Source organism: Schistocerca gregaria, chromosome 4, assembly GCF_023897955.1.
Source record: "Schistocerca gregaria isolate iqSchGreg1 chromosome 4, iqSchGreg1.2, whole genome shotgun sequence".
In the NCBI taxonomy this organism is placed as follows: Eukaryota; Metazoa; Arthropoda; class Insecta; order Orthoptera; family Acrididae; genus Schistocerca; species Schistocerca gregaria.
Genome location: NC_064923.1, coordinates 520,791,450 through 520,815,918, shown reverse-complemented (window position 1 = coordinate 520,815,918; position 24,469 = coordinate 520,791,450). Strand labels below are relative to the sequence as shown.

The 24,469-nt window shown below is 40.9% G+C and overlaps 1 protein-coding gene across 3 annotated transcripts in view; it reads left to right on the top strand.

The window, feature by feature from the left end:
• The window catches only part of LOC126268238 (abscission/NoCut checkpoint regulator), a 131,228-nt gene that overhangs the window by 81,955 nt on the left and 24,804 nt on the right, over positions 1-24,469 (top strand). For all 3 annotated transcript variants that reach the window (XM_049973893.1, XM_049973894.1, XM_049973892.1), the window contains one exon: positions 2,464-2,567. In XM_049973893.1, coding sequence (XP_049829850.1) covers positions 2,464-2,567 — 104 coding nt within the window. The remainder of the gene's footprint in view (positions 1-2,463; positions 2,568-24,469) is intronic.

Here is a 24,469-nt window from a genome sequence, read left to right as displayed (position 1 = left end):
TGGCTGGATTGTAGAGTTTTTAGCAAACAGAACACAGCCTGTTGTTATCAATGGAGAGACGTCTACAGACATTAAAGTAACCCCTGGCGTGCCACAGGGGAGTGTTATGAGACCATTGCTTTTCACATTTTTTATAAATGTCCTAGTAGATAGTGTCGGAAGTTCCATGCAGCTTTTCGTGGATGATGCTGTAATATACAGAGAAGTTGCAGCATTAGAAAATTGTAGCGAAATGCAGGATGATCTGCAGGGGATAGGCACTTGGTGCAGGGAGTGGCAACTGACCCTTAACATAGACAAATGTAATGTATTGCGAATACATAGAAAGAAGGATCCTGTATTGTATGATTATATGATAGTGGAACAAACACTGGTAGCAGTTACTTCTGTAAAATATCTGGGAGTATGCGTGCGGAATGATTTGAAGTGGAATGATCATATAAAATTAATTGTTGGTAAGGCGGGTACCAGGTTGAGATTCATTGGGAGAGTCCTTAGAAAATGTAGTCCATCAACAAAGGAGGTGGCTTACAAAACACTCGTTCAACCTATACTTGAGTATTGCTCATCAGTGTGGGATCTGTACCAGATCGGGTTGACAGAGGAGATAGAGAAGATCCAAAGAAGAATGGCACGTTTCGTCACAGGGTTATTTGGTAACCGTGATAGCGTTACAGAGATGTTTACCAAACTCCAGTGGCAGACTCTGCAAGAGAGGTGCTCTGCATCGTGGTGTAGCTTGCTGTCCAGGTTTTGAGAGGGTGCGTTTCTGGATGAGGTATCGAATATATTGCTTCCCCATACTTACACCTCCCGAGGAGATCACAAATGTAAAATTCGAGAGATTCGAGCGCGCACAGAGTCTTTCAGACTTTCGTTCTTCCCGGGAACCATACGCGACTGGAACAGAAAAGGGAGGTAATGATAGTGGCACGTAAAGTGCCCTTCGCCACACACCGTTGGGTGGCTTGTGGAGTATAAATGTGGATGTAGATGTAGATGGGGTGGGGGGAACGCACAATGTGATTCACGTGTGATTTAGTAGGAATCAGAACATTTATGCAGCTGTATTATATATTCTTTCTATGTTTCCTTCATCTCAATGAACTGTTTTAAGGGTGAAGGCGGTAGCTGAATTCCTTCTTTAGCTTATGGCACCTTTCTCTACTGGGCTGCTTGAGCTTGTATGAGACAAGAAACTGCTGACAGCAGTTCTGATATTTGTTGACTCTGAAACTGAACAAGAGATGTTAGAAGCGACTCAGCACTGAGATGTTGCTGTGTGGTTCTTTAGTGGATACAAGAGGAAGAACAGATGCTGTTCATGAACAGAGAATTCAGATACATATTTATTCTACAGCTAATATACAATAATACACAAATAATACACAACTTCGTTGCTGTATTTGCAGCGTCAGTTGCTAACAGTAGATTTGATGCAGAAATATATACAGATACAAAATATTTATAAATCTGTTGCTCTTCAATACAGTGTCTAATCGGAAGATGTTGAGCCATGGCCACTATGAAAGGCTGTTAATGTTATTCAACTGGCAAACACACAAAATGGGCTCAGTGTATGAATATTCAAACTTAAGTATACACACTGCTGGAACTCCGGAGGGTTGGATGCTTACATCTCATTTGTAGAGGAATAATTGTTCGTAGCAGTGACCTTGTGCCATGGTGGCAGCTGTATAACAAATGTGTATTTGAAGGTGCGGCTGAATGTGTTGAACCTGATACTTCAAATGTAACCCACAAGAACAAATAAAAGCTATTCATTTATTCTTTCTTATGTGCTTCCTTCTCTTTCTGTTTCCTATCCTTATAATAAAAAATGTTTAGTTGTTTCTATAATACCTGTTTTTCCCATCCCAAATTTCTTCCTCTGCAAGTTCTTCCTCAACTGGAAAACAATCACTTTTCTTAATGAATCTGATTTTCTGCACTTGTCACATATGACGGTACCTCTGATCAAACATAGAATTTTGTAAACTACAAAGTCTTATAAGACTCTGCTTGAATATTGTGTACACAATGAAGGAACAAGTGGCAGGCAATTACTTGTATAAAAATTCATATTAGTAAGTATGCTGAAATCCCTGGGAATTGTTTTAATTGTTTAAGACACGATCTGCAAAATTACTGGATAGAATTTGTAATGAATCTGTCCACTTGTACTCGTGAAGTTGTATCGTGTTCTACCACAGCAACATGTTGATATGTAGTGATAGCTATTTGGCTATTGAAAAGAGACATCTCTACAGATATGCATAGCGGTGGTGATTCAAAATGAGGTGCTGTGATCAGGAAACCACTAAATATGCAATTTATTTTCTTTTGATTTCTGTACAAGCAAGAAATCGTGACACACAAGATCTGTTGTGTTGTGTTGTAGGATGTCAGTTTATAATCCAGCAAATGATATACAAATTCTGAAACAGTTATTTACTTTGACAGGGTGGAACAGACACTGCAGTATCTGTGGATAATCCTGATGCATTACTTGCAAAGCTTACAAGTGAAATGTCTGATGCTGGAGAGGCTAAGGATTTGTCAGAAAGGTAATTATACTATGTTTTGTTTTCATAATGTGTTAATCGTTGCAGAGTCAATTGCAAACTGTGGTGGTTCTGCTTGATAATATTCGTTTCTGTTCCAAGGAGTTTGTGAATCGACATGCCTATCAATACTTTTATCGTAGTTAATTAACAGCTAATTAAATGATAATGCATGCATATACTTTTTTCCCCTCCAGTTCACTTCTTGTGACTCACCACTTTTTGTATCCATTGTTTGCTGTAGTACAGTGTCAATGCTAGTGTCTGTCAGATTGAAAAAAGGGTGTTCTTGATTTGTGTGTTTTACTCCAGAGCTCTCGGATGTGGGAGTTTCAGTGACTTGTTTGTCTTCTTCTCCACATTCTCTACTGTTCAGTTCCTGACATTTTTTGGATTCTTGGCGGTTTTTTTTTTTTTTTTTTTTTTTTTTTTTTTTTTTTGTTGTTGTTGTTGTTGGAGAAGATGTTTGAATCTCGAGACACTCACTTCAGTTCTGTCATGTTAAAGGCCTGTGTTTCAGTTTTCAGGTACAGCATATCAAAATTTGTGATACATAAGGCTTAGAACTCCCATAGAGTTTGTAGTGACTGCTTGAACTTCATGTATTTGAACATCAGTAGCTACTGCTAGCAGCAGAACACCATGGTAGCTAACCTAAGTTTATGTGCTAATTGTGCTGGTAGATTAACTATCTTTGTTGTCAGGATGAGTACACAGTACTTCTGACACATGCAGGTGAACATACTCATTTGCAGTTGGATTGAGGTCCAGAGTTAGACCATATAAAATTAACCACTGGTTTGATACTCTTAGAGTCAGATATTTATTACTTTTTGGTTTTGTAGACAGAACAGAACAAACTTTCAAAAAGAGTTTGAAAAGTAAGAAGTCAGAAAAAGCCATGGAGAGGAAAGTTTTGTTGTTATGTAGTTCACATGGTAGAGGTGTTGGCCAACTGTTGCAGGATGTGAACTAGGGTAGGGTTACCAGGTCATTCGATTTTTTAAACCTGGTACAGCAGTGAGACGTACTGGTGTTGGGCTTGTGTCTGTTCTGAGGCGCCATGACCAGCCTCTTTTAAACTCTTCTATTAGAAGAGTTAATTTATGTGGAATGACTGCTTGGATCAGATACGGGGTCTCATATCAGTGTGGTTCCTGTTGAGTCTATCAGCAGGTGGGACTATACTAGGCATGGCCTTCACCTCAGCAGGAAAGGGAACGTAAAACTTCATGGGCTAATAGCCAAAGCCTTGGAGGGGGGGGGGGGGGGGGGGGGGGGGTGCTTTCACAAGTGGTAATGTACCAGTGGTTACAAGTGACAGATCAGCAGTTTTTTAGGGCAGTGAGGGCAGAAACAAAAGATGTTCACAGACAGGCTGAAAATGACACTCACATTGATCAAGCAGTACACAATTCTTGCAGACAGCTTCTGATTGAAACTAGAGATACTCAAAAATTGGCAGGAAAATTAGGTTCATCCAGTTGTAATTCAGCTAGTGCGCAAAATCAGTTATTGTTATTGCATCAGAATATCTGGGGTAAGCTTAATTTGTTGCATATTTGTGTTGAAGAATTAGAGTTGAACAAACCAGTTCATACAATCTGCCTCTCTGAACATCATGTGGCCGCTGGTATAGATACATTAAATGTTACAGAATTAAAGTTTAGCTTCTTACTTCCGTAGATAAAATATGGGGAAAGGAGGAGTTACCACATTTATCAGAAACTCTTTTGATTTCAAGACTATTGATATTAATAAATTTTTCTCAGAGCTGCACTTAGAAGCATGTGCAACAGACTCAGTAGTTCATAATAAGTTCTTTCCCCTCAGGGGGCTCAGCATTTGGTTGCTGGGCAAGGGCTTGGTGACCCTGGGGGTCCCTGAGCTGGGGACTGGGAAGCGCCACCAGTCTTCAATACCGTAAGCTCTGAGTGTGCTTCAACGACCACCGTAAGGCGTGATGGTGGAACGTTGTACGGTACAGAGCCCGGGCATCTTGGTTTAACTGCCTGGGTCGTAAGGATGGTAGAGGATGGTATAAACCTCTATATAAATAAAAAACACCTCAATCTCAAGGTGTGCTGCGTGCCGAGGAGACGCATGGCTGTTGAGGTAGAACAGTTGCTAGCGGGCGACCTCTGGGGAACTTGCCGCCCCCCGGTTGTATTCGGCTTACCCAGGCAAGTGGGGCTCTGTCTGGGTGGACATTCCTTCCCCTAGCTGCTCGTGGGACCACCATGAAACAAAATACGAATAGTGCACAAGCACGAGTCTCTAAGAACGGAAAGTTCAATTAATTATAGTATGACTCCCAATCGTTCGCTTCTCTGTCCACACCAGGGGAGGAACGGTGGTCTAAATTACCTGGTGCGATGTATTCTCCCTGATTTCTGGTTTGCAGCCGAACAGATGGGGACACATTTCTGACCACAAAGCCCCAGTTTTTTTTTTTTGGAAAAATTTAGAGAAGTTGAGGGCATGTCTAAAATGAGGTTTGGAGCAGTCCTCATACAGACAGCATCCCCAGCACAGTCAAGGGCATTGCTTGCTTATGAGAAGCTCGGTGATGTTGCAGTCTCCATTATACCTCATAAGAGCCTCAGTATGGTCCAGGGACTTATTTTTCATTGTGACCTGTTGTTGCAGTCTATGAGCTCCGTGCAAATCTGGAACGCTGCAGTGTCCACTTTGTATGACGTGTCTTCAGGGGACCTAAATATGTTAGGGGTGCCACCAGCACCTTCATCTTGGCTTTTGAGAGAGACACCCTGCCCGAGAAGGTCAAGGTGGTGATATATTGATGTGATATTAAGCCTTACGTCCCTCCTCCCATGCACTGCTTTAAGTGCTGGAGGTTTGGGCACATGTCGTTGAGATGTGACACTGACCCTACCTGTTGGCGTTGTGGACATGCCTCCCACCCCATCATCCCGTGTTCGCCGCCCCCTGTTTGTGTCAGCTGCGGACAGAAACATTCACCTTGCTTGTCAGACTGCGCAGTTTATCAAAAAGAATGTAAGATTATGGAGTATAAGACCTTGGACAGGCTCACTTACTCAGAGGCCAAACCCAAGTACGACCGACTTCACCATGTGCGCATTTCATCGACGTTTGCTGCAGCAGCTATGATGTCGCCATCCCTGGCGATGAACCCCCGAGCTCAGCCACTTTTTGTGGGCCATCCAGCCCAACCGTGTATCCCTGCCCTCCAGGTAGTTGGGGGAACACCCTCTTCCATTGCTCCCCTGTTATCAACATCGGGAGTAACAACTCCTCCTTCTTTGAGGACTTCAGTCCCCAACTCTGAGCCGGAGAAGTGCCCGCGTCCTCCGGCTCCCTTCGCGCAGAAGGGATTGCTTGGTGCCCTCCCTTCCACAGTTACTGCCCCTCCAGATGTCAACCAGTGGCTGAAAAAGCCACCACCTGAGGGCCGTAGGGCTTCCAGGTCTTCCTCGGTCCATGAGACTGGGTCGGGAAAGCCCACCCAGCCTGATAAACCGAAGGAAAAATGGGACCCTACCGAAAAGAAGGAGAAGGACAAAGAGGCAGAAAAAGAGTTCACCACAGCACCTGAAGATGATGTGGAGTATCTAGTGTCCACTCAGGAGCTAGATGTTGCTCGAGCCGCAGCTCCTATGCAAGTTGATCAGGCTACTTTGCAATTGGTAGTGGCGAGTGCTTCTAAGGTGTAACCTATCTCCCCCCCCCTCAGGTTATGTCATGTCTTCACAGTCGGATACCATTATTCTTCAATGGAATTGCCTTGGTTTTTTCCACCACCTTGCTGAGTTGAAACATCTTTCGTGCCGCTTCCCTGCCACTTGTCTGGCCCTACAGGAAACCTGGTTTTCTGTTCGGAAGACCCTCTCCCTCTGTGGCTACCGAGGTTACTATAAGAAATGTGTAGAATACGACAGGGTGTCTGGCGATGTCTGTGTTTATGTTCTTGCCACTGTTCGTAGTGCCCCAGTGCCACTTCACACGGCTCTTGAGGCTGTGACTGTTCAAATCCAGGTAGAAATGGAGCTTACCATCTGTTCACCCTACCTTCCCCAGTACATCTTGGCACAGTGTTACACTGTCCGGGTTATCTGGATACTTCCCACTAACACCAACCTATCCTAACTCCGGAGATGGGAACTTGCCCTTCAATATATCCTCTCTTCCCGTTATCCACCAGGCCTCAATCTTCGCGAATTTCAAGTTGCCGCCACTCATACTTTACCTGTCATTCAACAACATCTTTGCCTCTGCACTTCCGCCTCGACTGACATCTCTGCCGAAACTCTTGGCCTTCAAATGTGTCTGCTTGTGTCTGTATATGTGTGGATGGATATGCATGTGTGTACGAGTGTATACCTGTCCTTTTTTCCCCCTAAGGTAAGTCTTTCCACTCCCGGGATTGGAATGACTCCTTACCCTCTCCCTTAAAACCCACACCCTTTCATCTTTCTCTCTCCTTCCCTCTTTCCTGATGAAGCGACCGTGGGTTGTGAAAGCTTGAAATTTTGTGTGTGTGTTTTTATGTTTTTTATTGTGCCTATCTACCGGCGCTTTCCCGTTTGGTAAGTCATGGAATCTTTGTTTTTAATATATTTTTTCCATGTGGAATGTTTCTTTCTAATTTATTTATATCATTAATTTGAACCCAACAATTACATTTGTTATTGTCACTGTTTCATTTCGAAATCTTTTCTGTCATCTTACTTTCTCTTTTTGTTTGTACAAGTAGTTTCACTTTGTATTCATCTTCACTTTTTTCCGTAATCTACCATACATTTTATCCTGCCTAAATATACTCAATAATACGTAATTTACTTCCAAACCATAACCTAAAAATTTTTAATGCTTTCAACATCACCGCTGCTATAAAATCCACTGTTCCCAGATTACAAACATTTTGTGTAAACTCGTGAATACTATTTCACAGCTTCAGTTCCTTTCTCCCATTAAACAACCATTTCAGCTATTTGCAACAACTTTCATTTTATTTCCATTCCCGTTTTTTCCCACACAACCAATCATTTTGTAGCAGCTTCCCACAGGTTTAAACGTTATTATTTCTTCGTCAGACAATTGTTAGCCTCATTTTCATAATCTGCCAGCACATAACCAGTCCTTTTAATACATTTACACACAGTTTTTTTTCGAAATTTTCCTGAATTTCTCCTCTCTTTAACGTGTTTTGGAGGCAACACAACTACCTAACCTTTGCACCCATTGTTGTTCACCAACCTAAGTTCAGCACAGGATCAACATAGCTCATTTCAAACCAACACTTTTTCGACTTTTTCCACACCTTTATCTCTCCCTATATATTTTTATTTTCACTTTAGCCTCATGTTACCCTTTCCACCTTCTAATACCATGTCAACCTCACCACAACCCTACAACGTCCCCATTAAATTTTATTTACATTCCTTCCGCAAACATGCCTTCACCCTAGCCAGGTTACACTCCCATATTTTATTTACTCGGGCTTGTTTGACATTTGGCATTACCCCCAAGGGCCTCACACTTAAAGTTCCCATCTCTGGCTGTAATCCTTCTTTCCATCAGTCCCTTTACCAGTTCCAAACTGCACAGTCCATAGCCCTCACCCGCCTAATCCTTCACCTGTAAATCGACTCGGCCAATGAACACGCCCGTCAACCACTATCCCTAATCAAAATCCTCAATCTTTCCTCTCCCACATCCACATCGGCTGTTCAGAGTATCCTCCTACAGGCCAACCGCAAATTAGAACAGTATGCCACTCTCCACCTCAAAAAACTATCCAATCTCCTGGTTTCCAACCTCCGGAAAGTCAACTCACTCACCGTCCACAACCTTTCCAACAAACCTCAACCTCCTCTCATTGCACACAGACCCAGTCTCTCCCATCTATTCAATCTCTCACTTCCAGCTCCACTCCCCCCAACACCTCAAAATTCTAGTCAACACAATCTGGAACCACAACACCCCAATTCAGTAGTTAACCTTTCCCCCAAACCTCTCTCCCAATCCGAAACCTCTGTCCTATCCAAAGGCCTCACCTTCAGCCCCACTCCCAGATTCAACCAAACTGCCCTTGTCAAAGATTTACTGTCCTACACTTGTAGTCTCTGCTGGAAATATCACTTTGCCATGAAGAAAAATAATCCTGATCCCACTCCTAATGATATAACTCCTCAAGACACTATCCAAGTTGAACCCTGCCTGGAACACTTCCGTCCCCCAACACAGCGGGACCCACCTCCTCTTCCTCAAAATCACCCTCTCCAAACCTTCCAGGAATTTCTCACTTCCAGCCTTGCCTCTCAATCTTTCTTGAAAAACCTTAATCCTACTCCCAACATCACCACAGCCGAAGCCCAGGCTATCCGTGATCTGAAAGCTGACCGATCCATCATCATTCTTCCGGCTGACAAGGGATCCACGACCGTGGTACTTGATCGTCGGGAGTATGTGGCTGAGGGACTGTGTCAGCTTTCAGACAACACTACATACAAAGTTTGCCAGGGTAATCCCATTCCTGATGTCCAGGCGGAGCTTCAAGGAATCCTCAGAACCTTAGGCCCCCTACGAAACCTTTCACCTGACTCCATCAACCTCCTGACCCCACCGACACCTCGCACTCCTACCTTCTACCTACTTCCTAAAATTCACAAACCCAAACATCCCGGCTGCCCCATTGTAGCTGGTTACCAAGCCCCCACAGAACGTATCTCTGCCTACATAGATCAACACCTTCAACCCATTACATGCAGTCTTCCATCCTTCATCAAAGACACCAACCACTTTCTCGAATGCCTGGAATCCTTACCCAGTCTGTTACCCCCAGAAACCATCCTTGTAACCACTGATGCCACTTCCCTATACACAAATATCCCGCACGTCCAGGGCCTCGCTGCAATGGAGCACTGCCTTTCACACTGATCACCTGCCACCCTACCTAAAACCTCTTTCCTCATCACCTTAGCCAGCTTCATCCTGACTCACAACTTCTTCGCTTTTGAAGGCCAGACATACCAACAATTAAAGGGAACAGCCATGGGTACCAGTATGGCCCCCTCGTATGGCCTGCCAATCCAAAGTTTGGTACAGATTTATTGATGACATCTTCATGATCTGGACTCACAGTGAAGAACAACTCCAGAATTTCCTCTCCAACCTCAACTCCTTGGTTTCATCAGATTCACCTGGTCCTACTCCAGATCCCATGCCACTTTCCTTGACGTTGACCTCCATCTGTCCAATGGCCAGCTTCACAAATCCGTCCACATCAAACACACCAACAAGCAACAGTACCTACGTTATGACAGCTGCCACCCATTCCATATCAAACGGTCCCTTCCCTACAGCCTAGGCCTTCGTGGCAAACGAATCTGCTCCAGTCCTGAATCCCTGAACCATTACACCAACAATCTGAAAACAGCTTTCGCATCCCGCAACTACACTCCCGACCTGGTACAGAAGCAAATAACCAGAGCCACTTCCTCATCCTCTCAAACCCAGACCCTCTCACAGAAGAACCCCAAAAGTGCCCCACTTGTGACAGGATACTTCGCGGGACTGGACATCAATATTTTTTCTCTTCTGAACTCTTTTTGTTTAATATATATACAAAATGTATAAATTAAATAATGAGACTCTGCAACTCCTACCACACAGCTAGATGGGGTATGTTGGTATTGAAATGCAGTTGACTTTGAATCTATAAGAGCAGCCACCATTTGCTTTGTCTTGCCTACTTTAGTTTGCTTTTGATCCTTGGTTGAAGAGGATGTCTCTCTGTAGTAGTGCTGCGACCATAGTGAACTTGAAAATCAAGCAGCGCATTAGCCTCTAATTCCTTGTGAGATTAAAACAGTTGCTAATGGGATGTTTTCATGTATTCATGGATGCATTTGGTGATAATGCTATGCCATGTCCTAATTTGTTAAAGGTGCAAATGGTTTTCAGAAGGTCGGAATGAGGTGAAAATGATGAACATACTAGGTGAGTTCAAGAACTGAAGCAAAACTACAGAAAATTAATGAAATTATGTGGAACTATTGTTGTCTGAGCATTGCAATGATCACAGACATGGTGAGCATGATTAAGAGGTGGTAAAGAAAATTATCATGGCGAGTTAAACATGACAAATGTTTATGCAAAACTGGTTCCAAAACACTTCTCTCAGGCATAAGAAGAACACACTCTGATGTCATGGAATGGCTCAAAGAAGAACCACACTTGCTCACACATGTCAGCATGTGATCAAATGTGGATCTTTCAGTATGACCGAAAAACAAAACATCATTGGGTTCACTAAGAATGGAAAAAGCATGAATGAGCAAGTCAAAACTGAATGTGTGCCTCAGGGTCAAACTGTTAATCGGAAATACTACAAAGAAGTCCTGATCAAGATGAGTGAAACAGTAAGGAAGAAAAGCCTGGATTTGTGGAAGTATAACATATGAATTGTGCTTCAGGATAAAGTGCCAGCCCATAATGTTGTATCTGCGGAACAGATTTTAGTGTACAAGCATATTCCATTGCTGGAACACACACTGTATTCACTATATCTGGCTCCTTGTGACTTTTGTCTGTTTCCAAAAGTGAAGAGTGTATGCAAGGGAACACATTTTCCATCTGTTGAAGAGTTAAAAGCAAAAACAGCAGAATTGTTGTAGAGGGTGACAATGGAAGGCACACATGCAGCTATGACAGGGGCATAAGTTGACGGGAATAAAAGTTGTAACTATGTTTGTAGTAAATCACGTTTCTGACCTCAGTCTTGATTTACCTGTACAGTAGTTAGTTGAAATATCCAAATACTTATTCAAGCAGGGATTCATGAAACTTAATTATTCTCTCTTATTTTTCAGTTACCGATGACAGTAATATCTGGAAATACTGTCATGTCGTAACTAGAATCAAATACAAATCTGAAAGCACTAAAGCATACTTATTATGAACATCAACATGCAGCCAGAAGAGAAGTGACTTCGTAAACAGACTGTGCAGCTGTTTGTATAAACATCGAATATCACAGAATGCTGGTGTATGTACAAACATGATATTTCAAGAACCTTCCTGAAATAATAAATATTAAACAACAAATAATTGCTGGGGGTTTGGTTTGAACTGGCAGCCCACAGCATTTCTAGCACTGATGATAAACATCACACAGCACCACAGCTTGCAGTATTGCTCCCTCTCCTGGGGAAAACTAACCTACTTTAGAAGTTCTCGTTGCAGGCCGACTACAAGATGTTAGATCTAGATGTCGTCAATGGTCCTCTGTATGGCAGCACTGGTAAATCCCTACTATTATGAGCATTGAAAGTAGCCACTCCTGTCAAAAGCTTCATGACGATTGAGTGGGTCTTCAGTTTCCTTTGCATTGTCTATTTGCACCTCTGGATTGTGCTATGGACTTGCCCTAATGCTGTGTATTAAATAAAATTTGAGATGAGTATTAGCACTGGAGACAGAGGGCAATGCAAGGCTCTGTTTAGAATTGTGGATCAATGTAATCATCAGGTTGAGTCCTACAATAAAAGTGATGATGACAATGATGAAAAAGAGTTATATTCTTTGGAATAACTTGTTTTATATGATAATTTATTCATTAAATCAAAGCAATGAAATAATTAATGTGATGGTCCTACAGTAATTCACTTCAACAAGAAAATAAATTAACAACAATCTTAAAATGCAGTAAAGTTTGCTTGAATGTGTAATTAAAATGGTAGCAGCTCTTCCGCAAATACTATTTAAACAACACCGATATGCGAAAGGTGAAGCCCCACTTCCTTAAACTAGACATCATATATTCACCAGCTCGTAAATACATAATTTCCACAACAGTGATCAACATATTAAAACTCATTAAGTCACATACAAGGGTGCACTGATTGCCTCTGAATTTTTTACATGAAAACTGGAAGTTTTTTAAATAAAATAAACTTATTAACATTCTCCAGCTTTATTCTGCATGTCAGCATATTTGCAGCCCTCTGCCGCTAGAGAGGTCTGAATTGTACCACGTGACATGACGGTGTGTAACCAAACAATGTCGGTACATGAGAAACAGCATGCTGTATTGGGCATTTGAATTTGAAGAGTTCAGCCACATATGGAGCATCGTCTTCTTCAGCACGACAATACTGGATAACATACAAGTTCTGCAAACTCTGCAACAATCTGACACCTTGGGCTTACTGTCATCATTTATCCTTCATACGGTCCCAACTTGGCCCTATCCAGTTTTCATTTTCAACTTACAGAACTACAAAACGGGATTCATTATAATAGTAATGAAGCATGCGAGCAGAGGTGAGATGGTGAGTCCATTGACAAAACCAAACATTCTGCAGTGACAGCATCAACAAACTGGTGTCTTAACTTAAGCTGATATTTTTGAATTTGTTTTAATTGGTAGATACATATTATTAGAAAATACGGCTGAGAACCAAAGTGCTGCACAGATACTTGATACAGGCCGTGATTTGATGATCAATACATGAACTATCTCAATGACAGGTGCATCATCAATCAGTTTGCAGAATGCCAACCACTTAGAACTCTTAAGACTAAGTTATGCTTTTCACTGTGACTTGTAGCATTCTTACTGGGAAAACAGTTAATTTCTAGGATAAGTATAATGTTATCACCCAAAAATGTAGTTACTAGCGAGAACTATGGAGCAAACACATACAAAATGCTAATTTAGGCCCAGGTTAAATACTCCCAAATTGAAAAAGACACCTGCCACCATAAGTACAAAATCAAACAATCCAAGGTGGATTAACAGTTACTGGCAAGACGTGTGGCTTAAGAGCAGCTGCTCGATCATGAAATCCAAGTTTTCTCACCCCCCAGCTAACTATCGTAGTACTTGCATTGGATCCTGATGTGATGCTCTGGATATGTGTCTGCTTATTACATATTACAACTCCCTTCAACTGTTGGCGAACTCTGTCAGTCAATAGATGAGGTCGGCCTGTACGCTTTTGTGCTGTACACGTCCCTTCATGTTGAAAGGATACCTTGCTACACATCACATAGAGGTGGTGTTGCATTGCAGAAAACCATAATGGAAAAGAATACTAGAAATATTTCACCTTTCAGACTAAGTCTTTCCTCTGAAATAGAACTTTCACACACACACACACACACACACACACACACACACACACACACACACACACACACACACACTTGCCTACTGACTCTGGGCATTAAGACCCAACTTTTGTCTTACATAAACAGCAATCTCCTGGGATGGGTGGTAGGGCTAAGGAGGTGACATACGGTGGGGAGTGGGTGGGATATTGTGATCAAAATGCCCACCGGCCATGTGCTATGTATGCTGCTCGGTGTCTTGGACATCATCATCCAAGTGTCCAGACCGTTCGGCAGATAGTTACATTATTTAAGGAAACAGGAAGTATTCAGCCACATATGAAACGTCAACCACGATCTGTAACAAATGATGATGCCTAATTAGATGTTTTAGCTGCTGTCGTGGCTAATCAGCACACCAGTAGCAGACAAATTGTGCTAGAATCGGGAATCTCAAAAATGTGTTGAGAATGCTACATCAACATCGATTGCACCTGTACCATATTTCTATGCACCAGGAATTGCATGGCGATGATATTGAACGTAGTGTACGGTTCTGCCACTGGGCCAAGAGAAATTACGTGTTCTATTTAGCGACGAAGCATCATTCGCCAACAGTGGTAACGTAAACTGACATAATATGCACTATTGGGCAACGGAAAATCCACGATGGCTGCGACAAGTGGAACATCAGTAATGTATGGTGCGGCATTATGGGAGGAAAGATAATTGGCCCCCATTTTATCAATGGCAATCTAAATGGTGCTATGTATGCTGATTTCCTGTGTAATGTTCTACCAATGTTACTACAAGATGTTTCACTGCATGACAGAATGACGATGTACTTCCAAAATGATGAATGTCCAGCACATAGATAGCGTGTGGTTGAATGGTTGAAGCGGTATTGAATAGCATATTTCATGACACGTGGATTAGTCGTTGAAGCACCATGGCCCACACGTTCACCATACCTGACATCCCCGGATTTCTTTATGTGAGGAAAGTTCAAGGATATTAGCTATCGTGATCCACCGACAACGCCTGACAACAAGCGTCAGTGCATTGGCAATGCATGTGTGAACATTATGGAAGGCGAACTACACGCTGTTGAGAGGAATGTCGTTACACGTATTGCCAACTGCATTGAGGTTGACGAACATCATTTTGAGCATTTATTGCATTAATGTGGTATTTACAGGTAATCACGCTGTAACAGCATGTGTTGTCAGACATGATAAGTTCACAAAGGTACATGTATCACATTGGAACAACCAAAATAAAATGTTCAAACGTACCTACATTCTGTATTTTAATTTAAAAAACTTACCTGTTACCAACTGTTCATCTAAAATTATGAGCCATGTGTTTGTGACTATTACAGCACCATCTATCACAAAGCAAAAATAGTGGTCCAACTAAAACATTCATATTTCTTTATGTACAACATGAAAATGTAATAAAAAATGGGGGTTCCTGTTTAAAAAAATGCAGTTGATAGCCGTTTGACCTATGGCAGCGCCATCTAGCAGGCCAACCATAGCACCATTTGGTTTCCTCCTTCAAGCTAGACAAGTTTCATTCTTTGCAGTTTTTTCGTTTGACGCTTATTTCGTGAGATATTTGGCCCGGTCACGATCAGTGGACCAGTCTGTATTTCCCAATCAAAATCCTGGTGGAGAATGTTATTCAGCTGCTCTAGTCCTTGGTATTACTTTGTGTCCAAATCTAGCGAGAAAAGGCATAGACCTTTTTCTGGATGAGGTTTGGAGGGTAATTTTGCTCTGTGAAGGGGTCAGTGAGACCCTTGGCATATTTGAAGAGTGAATGTAAGTCACTACAGATAAGTGGAAGTATTGGTGATGGTTGATAAGTTTGACATGGATGGAGGTACTGATGTAGCCATCTTTGAAGTGGGGTCCACATCGAGGAAGGTGGCTTGTTGTGCTGTGGGGATTACGTGAAGCAAGTACGGGAGAAGGTGTAGAGGTTCTGGAGGAATGTGGATGGGGTATCATCATCAGTGAACCTGAACCATTTGAGGAGTGTGGGTTTCTGCGTGGTTAAGGGGGTTCCTCTTACGTAGCCCATGAATAGGTTGCATAGTGTGGTCCCTCATTGTTGTCCATTGCTGTACCACAGGTTTGTTTGTAGGTGATTTCTTCAAAGGTGAGGTAATTATGGGTGAGGATAGAATTGGTCATGGTAACCAGGAAGGAGGTTGTAAGGTGTTGGGAAAGATAGTATTGAGTACTGATAAGACCCACAGACATTGACAATGGGTAGGTGGCATCATCAGTGATAAGCAAGGTGGTGAGGGGAATGGTAGGGGTGAGGAGAGAGGTAGACTCAGAGGGGAGGTTGTGGAGTGTGCCTAAAAATTTGAAGGGGGAGACAGAAGATCTTGCTGAATTTCTGGAATGGTGTCACTGTGACAGGGCTTGTAGGGGGATGTATCTGACAATTGGTGGAGTTCTCCTACCAGACAATCCCTACAGTTCGTGACCACAGTGGTGGAGGTTTGTGGCAGGCAGTATTGTGAGTTTTTAGGTAGTGTGTTGCAATTCTTTCTGCAGATGAGAGGTTGATTTCCATGTTGAGGGGTTTAGGGAATGACAGTGAGGCAAGGTTTTATTAGGAAATTCTGGAAAGGTGACGGGGTGATTTTTTTTTTTTTTTTTTTTGGGGGGGGGGGGGGGGGGGCAGTGGGGGAGAAGCACATTTTGGATGGAATAGTAAACTGAGTGAAGAAGGTTTCAATATTGGTTGTGGATTGTATTTGATTGGTAGGGTTAGTGGCAGAAAAGTGTTTCTGCTGTAGGGACTGGAAGATGGAGAGGTGGTGTTGAACAAGCCCAACATGATTGGATTAGGGAGTGAAACAAAAGGTAAGACCTTTTAAAAAAAAGTCTGATACTTCAATAGGACCAAAGTTTTCATTCACTCAGGGGCCATGTAGAGGAATCGTTGGTAACCACCCAGAATCCCAAACCCCTCACCTGGTTCACATCCACAATGACATCTTCAAGTTCTGGACCGAGGGACACCTGTCTATGTTCCTCAAGAACCTCAACACCTTCTCCCCCAGTCACTTCACCTATATCAGTGCAGACCTCCAGTCAAGGATGGCTACATCAGTACTTCAAGCTACAACAAGCCTACCAATCACCAACAATACCTCCACTTTAAAAGCTGAAATTCTTTTCACACCAAGAAGTCCTTTCCATACAGCCCAGCCACCCATGGTCATTGCATTGATAGTGAAAACAATCGCTCTCCAAATATGCCAAGGGTCTCAGTGAGCACTACACAGACTAACATTATCCTCCCAAAATTGCCAAGAAACATCTCCTGTGCCTTGTCCCACTAGGCATCTACCATCCCACACATCGCACAATTTGGCCACAAAGGAGTACTCGCATTGCGATTCAGTACCATCCATGAATGGAGCAACTGTATCACATTGTCTGTCAGGGTTTCGACTTTCTCTCATCTTGCCCTGCAATGAGAAATATCCTCCTTGCTATCATCCCCTCTTCTCCCGCAGTAGTATTATGCCGCCCACCCAATCCATGCGGTATCCTTGTCCGCCCCTGTTCTACCTATGCTGAAAAACCCTTACTCATATCCCTACAATAGACACGGATGCAAGACTGTCCCATACATCCTCCCACTACCACCTGTGAAAGCAGCCATATGATCTAGAAACTTAGCTGCAGTCACTGTGCCATGTTCTAAGTGGGCATGACTACTAACGAGCTGTGTTTTCTTTTGAATGCCCACTGCCAAACTGCCTCCAAGAGACAGCTGGGCCATCCAGTTACCATTCATGTCACCTAACAAGATGTGCTCCACCTTAATTACTGCTTCATAGCCTGTGCCATTTGGATTACTTCCATAAGACTAGCTTTTCTGAACTGAACAGGTGGGACCTCTCCATAAACATGTCTTTCACTCCTGTTTGTATGTTGTGCCGTTGGGGAATATAGATTTTCATACTGAGACTTTGACATTATCTTTCTATCACTTCCTTCTCCCCCTCCCTGCTGCATACCTTCTTATTACCCTCACCACCCAATTTGGATTGAGGAAGGAGGTGTGCTAAGTTAGTCCATGCAGTAGTGCAAAGCCACTGTGCCAGGGTGACGTAGTGGTTAGTGTATCTGCCTAGTGTGCTTGATAGGGCATGTTCAGCAGAGACAGGGTGACCATCAGGAATGCTGCAGGGAAGTGTGCTAGGACTGCGATTATTTTCTCTATGCAAAAATGATCTGGCAGAGAGGGTGGGCAGCAGTCTGTGGTTGTTTGCTGATGATGCTGTGGTATATGGGAAAATGCTGAAGTTCAGTGACTGTAGGAGGATACGAGGTGACTTAGACAAAATTTTGAATTGGTGCGATGAATGGCAGCTGGCTGTAAATGTAGAAAAACGTAAGTTAATGTGGATGAGTAGGAAAAACATACTCATAATGCTCGGATGCAGCATTTGTAGTGTCCTGCTAGACACAGTCACATCGTTTAAATATTTGGGCGTAACATTGCAAAGAGATATGAAATGGAATGAGTATGTGGAGGTTGTGATATTGGGAGGATTTTAGGAAAAATGTGGTTCATTTGTAAAGGTGACTGCATGTAGGATGCTAGTGCGACCCATTCTTGAGTACTGCTCGAGTGTTTGGGATCCACACCAGGTCGGATTATAGGGAGGCATCAAAGCAGTTCAGAGGTGGGATGCTAGATTTGTTACCTGTAGGAGTGAACAATACGCAAGTCTTATGGAGATGGTTTGGGAACTCAAGTGGGAATCTGTGGAGGGAAGGTGATGTTCTTTTTGAGGAACACTAGTGAGAAAATTTAGAGAACTGCCAGCTGATTGCAGAATGATCCTACGGCTGCCAGCATACATTTTTATTAAGGACCATGAAGATTTATATGGAGACATGTAGGCAGCTGTTTCCCTCTCTCTGTCTGGGAGTGGTACAGGAAATGAAATGACTAGTGGTGGTACAGGGTCCCCTCTGCCATGCATCACAGAGTGGCTTGTAGAATGTGGGTGTAGATGTAGATATTGACTCAGGTTAGAATTTCGGTTTTTGTACAGATTTTCATTTGTTGCTTCAGTCTGCATATATACATCATATGTGTCCTTTAAAAGGAAACACACTCTCTTTTCATTCACAGACAAAATAAGAGTCCTTGAGCATGAGTGGTAAGCAGTTAGCTGAGATGTTTAGCATGAAAACATTAGCAATTCCAGATGTGAAAAAAAGCCCTCAATTTTAAACATTGTCTGCTCTTGAGAATGAAGATTGAGTGCACTGAGAAAAGCAATGAGAACAGTAGAAAATAAAGAACTTGAAGAGGGCTTATTCAAGTGGTTCTTGCGGTAGCTAGCATTTGGCTGATTGTTTGCGAAAAACTTTTAGCTGAGAAAATCAACAGTTTGTCTTCATTTAAAGTGAGGAATGGTTGGCTACAGAATTTCAAAGCAAGGCAAGGTATTGGTGAGTTGGATGTAAGTGGTGAAAAACAATTAGTGGGCCCAAAGAAAGCAGAAAACTTTATTGAAAAATTCAAAACTGAAGCAGAATCTTATGACCCTGAAATTTCATACAATGCAGATGAGACAGGTCTTATTGCCTGAAACAATTTTAATTTATAAAAGGGAAACTGTTGCTCCTGTCGATAGGGTTAGTAGAGACCATGTTACTGTGCTGAACTGTGTTAACTGTTTGGTAAACCCCAAAATTCCCTCTTCTGTTGATAGGGGGAAAAAAAGCACAGTGCTTTCAAAACTGTTAAACTTTCCATCCATTACAACAGTCAACCAAAGGCTTGGATGACTGATGCTTTATTTGTGAACAATGCAATTCAATTTTCATACCTGAAGTAAAAAAAAAAAAATACCAACAGGCCACAAGGAAATAGGGCAGCAAGGTGATATTAATTCTGGACAATGCACCCACCCAACCCACAAAAAGTTCTTGACTGAAAAAATTGATGTTTCAAATCATTCTTCTTGCCATCAAGCAAAATGAGTTTGTTGCAGCCAGTGTACTTATCAGTTATCAAAACTATGAACTGACATTACAGAAGACAGCCATTGAGGACAATTTTGCTAGAAGATTGAAATGAAGAAGGCATGTGGCTCGTCACCAAAAATTGGATTTAAAAGACTGCTCGTACATGATATCAGAGAAGCATAGAATTTGGTGAAGTCAACAACATAAAAAAGAACTTGGACCAAATTGAAAGGCATTTAAACCAAAGATGAGGTACAAAAAATAAGGTGAAAAGAAGTGTGAAAAGGAACAGGAAGAGGGAAGTGGCAGAGGACATAACAACGATATTTTTGAAAATTACTGGACATGCGATTGCAGTACAGTAAAAATAGGTTAATGGCATGATTTTGATTCTTTGGACCCTGGATTCCAGATGCTGAGTGATGATGAAATCATTCAAAGTATGAGAGAAGAAGTAGATGGCCAGGAGGGTGACACTAACTGAAACAAATGCAGGACTGTCAGCGGTGAGGGATTTGTGCATCTTGACACTGCACTAAATGGATGGAGCCACAGCCAGAGTGTGACCATATACTGATGCTCACTATCAAACAGGTGTGAGACTTTGATGGACAAAAATAAATGAAGACAGGAAAAAAAAACTGAGATTATGTTCATGAACTGACACTGTTTAAGTAAGTTCAGTACTGCACAATATCTAAACAATATTGTTTTATAGTCATTAAATTAATATTACAGCAGTATACATGCAAAAATTTACTGTTTTAAAAAAAGAAATGAGCTGTTTTCATGATTAATCCAGTTATCTGGATTGGGTCCTGTCCCAAGTAATCCTGATGATTGGATTTCTACTGTATTCTTTTTTGTTGTCCCTCTCTGCAACGCAATGCCTCTTATATGTGTTGAGTGGCAATCTATCCTTTCTATATTGCTGTTACTTTGCACAAAAGGTCCACACCTATCTCTGTGGTGTAAAATTTTGCTTTAGATAAACCGATTAGCACAAGTTTTTGGCCACAAAATTGCATTCTGCAGTGAACAACACAAAAGTTACAAAGATGAACATTAATCTTTAACTCTTATAACTATCAGATACATTAAAGATCAGCTGTTAAATATGGCAGGGTGACATCAAGTAACTAGATATAGAGTTTGCCAAATCACCAAAGTTTACAATCATTAATTAATAAAATGGCACCGGCAGGTATTTTGTGAGACCTATCTAAGGCATTTGAATGTGTGAATCACAGTATTCTCCTAGGTGAAATGAAGTTTTATGGGATTGATGGTATAACCAAACAATGGATAATGTCGTATCTAACCAAATGAATGTTGAAAGCTCTACGTATTAATTCAACTAATTTAGTCTGGGTGGCATAATTTTAACTGGGGAGCAATCATGTATGGGGTTCCACAAAGCTATCTCTTAGATCCACTATTGTTCCTCATATATGTAAATGATCTTCCGTCTAATATACAACAAGTAGAATTAGTTCTTTTTGCAGATGACACTAGTTCTGTAGTCAGTCCAAGAACACACGTACAGAAGCAGAAGAAATGGCAAACAGAGTGCTCAAAAGTACCATTCACTGGTTTCCTGTGAATGGTCTTGTTCTCATTTTTAAAACGATGCAACATATTCAGTTCTGCACATCTAGGGGTACTACACCAGTGATAAGTGTAACATATGGTGAATAAATAATAAATAGTGTGGAAATTTTAAAATTTTTAGGCGCCCATATTTATAAGAATTTAAATTGGAAACAGCATGTTTTGGAATGCCTAAAACAGCTTAGTTCAGCCACATTTCCACTTAGAATCGATGCAAATCTTGATGAGACACAAATCAGAAAGCTTACATATTTTCATTCACTAATGTCACATGGAATAATGTTCTGGGGTAAATAATATGTGCTGTTCACCCGTGATCATCTTATAGACATCTGTTTCAGGATTAAGGATTTGGGCATTCTGACTACTGCTTCAGAGTATATTTATTCTCTTGTGAAGTTTGTTGTAAATAAAAGGAACAATGGTGTGCTTAATGACAATACCAGAAGGAAATAAAATGACATTCATAACTCCACAATATGGTTGTCTTCAGCATAAAAAGGGGGCACAATGCAGCAACAAAATTTTCTGTAGACGTACCCATTGATATAAAATGTCTTGAAATGTTTGAAAACAAACTGTGAAAGTTTTTCTTTGACAACTCTTTCTACTGCATATGTTTCAAGCTTGATAAAAATCCTAGTACAACGGTTGTTGGTTACCTTATGGCCCAAATTCTTGCCAAATTTATGAAACATACACATCTTTAAATTACATTTTGTATTACATCATAAAGAGGTGACTCACATCAAACACCAGTAAACCTGAAATACAGCCTATTTTCACTTGGTACTGTCTTTGTGATGTGGGCAGCTGGTCATACTCAGTTATTCAGCACCATTCGGTATGAATGAAGAATAAGCGTTATGGCTTTTTTCAGATGAAGTTTTATCTGTTGACATTTTTGCCATGTATTCTTGTGCTCATTTTGGGCACATATGGAGCACAGATTCTTATTCTATCTCAACCTGTATACTCTGTGCCTATGTCAACTGTTGTTAGTATAATGGAAATTGTTTGTATTGCGTATGGAGTGTGCTTCAATTCTGAGTTACTGCTATGTGTGTATTATGATTGAAGGATAAACTGCTCGGTGGATAACAGTCATCTGTTGTTAATGTCTTTCCATTGTATGAAGACTTACTCCTTTTTTTCTTTCTTGTGAAACAATGCGAGACTTCGGTACATCTTTTTAATTTGTAGGCATCATGATAGTGGTGCATAGGTACAGAAGATTTACATTGCTTACATTTGGAGTGCTACTATTTGTTTATTAACTTATGTTTGAAAGTGCTTCTCGTTTGACAAAAGTGCTTCTTATTTGACAAAAGCAGTAATATTCTGTCTTTGCATTTGATCTTCTGAACTCGTGTCAGCTTGCATTTTTTTTGTCATGTCACTTTTATGTTGAGAGAATCTGTCCAACCTTTACCATTGTCAAAAAAATCTATATCAGTATTCTTGTTTTTCCAGGTTCTCACTTTAATTGATACGATGCCTTGACATTGAATGGCATATGATAATATTGGGATTCTTTCTACTGTGATTCTCATGTTATTCTCCACTCTTTTGATTATGTTGGGATTTTATTGATTTTTTTCAGTTTTGATAATACAATTCCTTTATGTGAGGCATTCTTTTGTCATTTTACAGTGCACAGGATAGAATGATGTTCTGTGGATTGTCATGCCAGTTGCAGTTCACTTCTTCTGAATGCTCGTTTTCTGTATTTATTGAGAGACCCAGAAAATTCATTGTCTTTTTGCTGTCATGTTCGGTGATGTACATTTGCATGACATTCGTTGAAGAATAGACGCAGCTTACTTTTTTTCCTGTCATTTTTTAAATAATGAATACTTTAAAAAGACACAAAAACTGACTGTGTAAAACATTTCAGATGACAAAATTGAAAGCTGTAGTTGGATTTAAGATGGGCTTTACATTTGGAAGACCTCAAATCCATGCAGTTGAACTCATGTATAGACAGTGAAAGGACCTGTATGGTATATGGCTTGTTTATATATTTGTATAAATTTTTCATAAAATTAATCCATAAAAAATAATATAAATTAATTTCAATATTATTAAAATTATTATGCACACATCTATAATCCTTCCATGTTCTCTCACTACTAGAACAGCGAATGTCAACTTTGATTGACGTAACAGTAGAATGCACTTGTTTATATGACTTTGACTTACCATTATTTATACCTTGACTTCACCTTGTCCGTGTTTAATCTCTCAGTAATATAATAATAATAATAATAATAATAATAATAATAATAATAATAATAATGATAATGGTGGTGAAGACTGAAAACATGTTTTTATTGAGCAGAAGCTGTACTGCAATAGCTAGTACACATTTTTCAGTAAACAGTGTGGTTGCAAAATTTTCAATTTTTCAAAATTTTCAATTTTTTACAAGGTAAATTATGCCATCCCTGAGATTATATTAATTAATTAGTTCATTTCAGTTCCACTAGGTTTGGGACATTTAGTTTGAAAATCACTTCTTGTTTCAAAGGTGTTGATTTTTCTGGCTATTGTATCTATGAACCCACTCGTGAAACTGTCACTGCTGACATGTCTACATCTGACATGTCTGTATCTGAAAGTGAACCAACTAATTTAACAAAGGAAAGGAATTCCATCCTATGTCGAATGCAAAACATTTGCACAACATATCTGCAACTGAAACTGCAAGTCTTGTGGTCCATTGCTTTCACACATTGAGTATGAATATTTCCCAAGACAAAGTTAAGAGTCTTCTGATTTTGTGAGTTTCGCTTGAAACAATAAACAATGTAAGAGAAAATGATGTGGTACTGAAATTAACGGCAATGCTGAGATACATTCCCAGCTGATGGAACAAAATTTTAAAAGGAAGAAGTGCACAAGAAATCAAATGTCTGACCCAGCTCGTAATATTTGAGAAACAGCCAGGATACTAATGAAGTAATACAGCAGCCAGATATATGACTGAAACAACCATGTAAAGGTCAAAGAAAATGCTGTGGGAGATTTAATGAACAAGAACTGGAAATATTTTTTATTTATAATTATCGAGTGAGGCACAAAGTCAGCAAATAGCATGCTCCATACAGCAACAACCGAAGAAAAGTGTTTACTTAAGAGAAGGGAATATACCAGGTAACAACAGATGCCATTTTT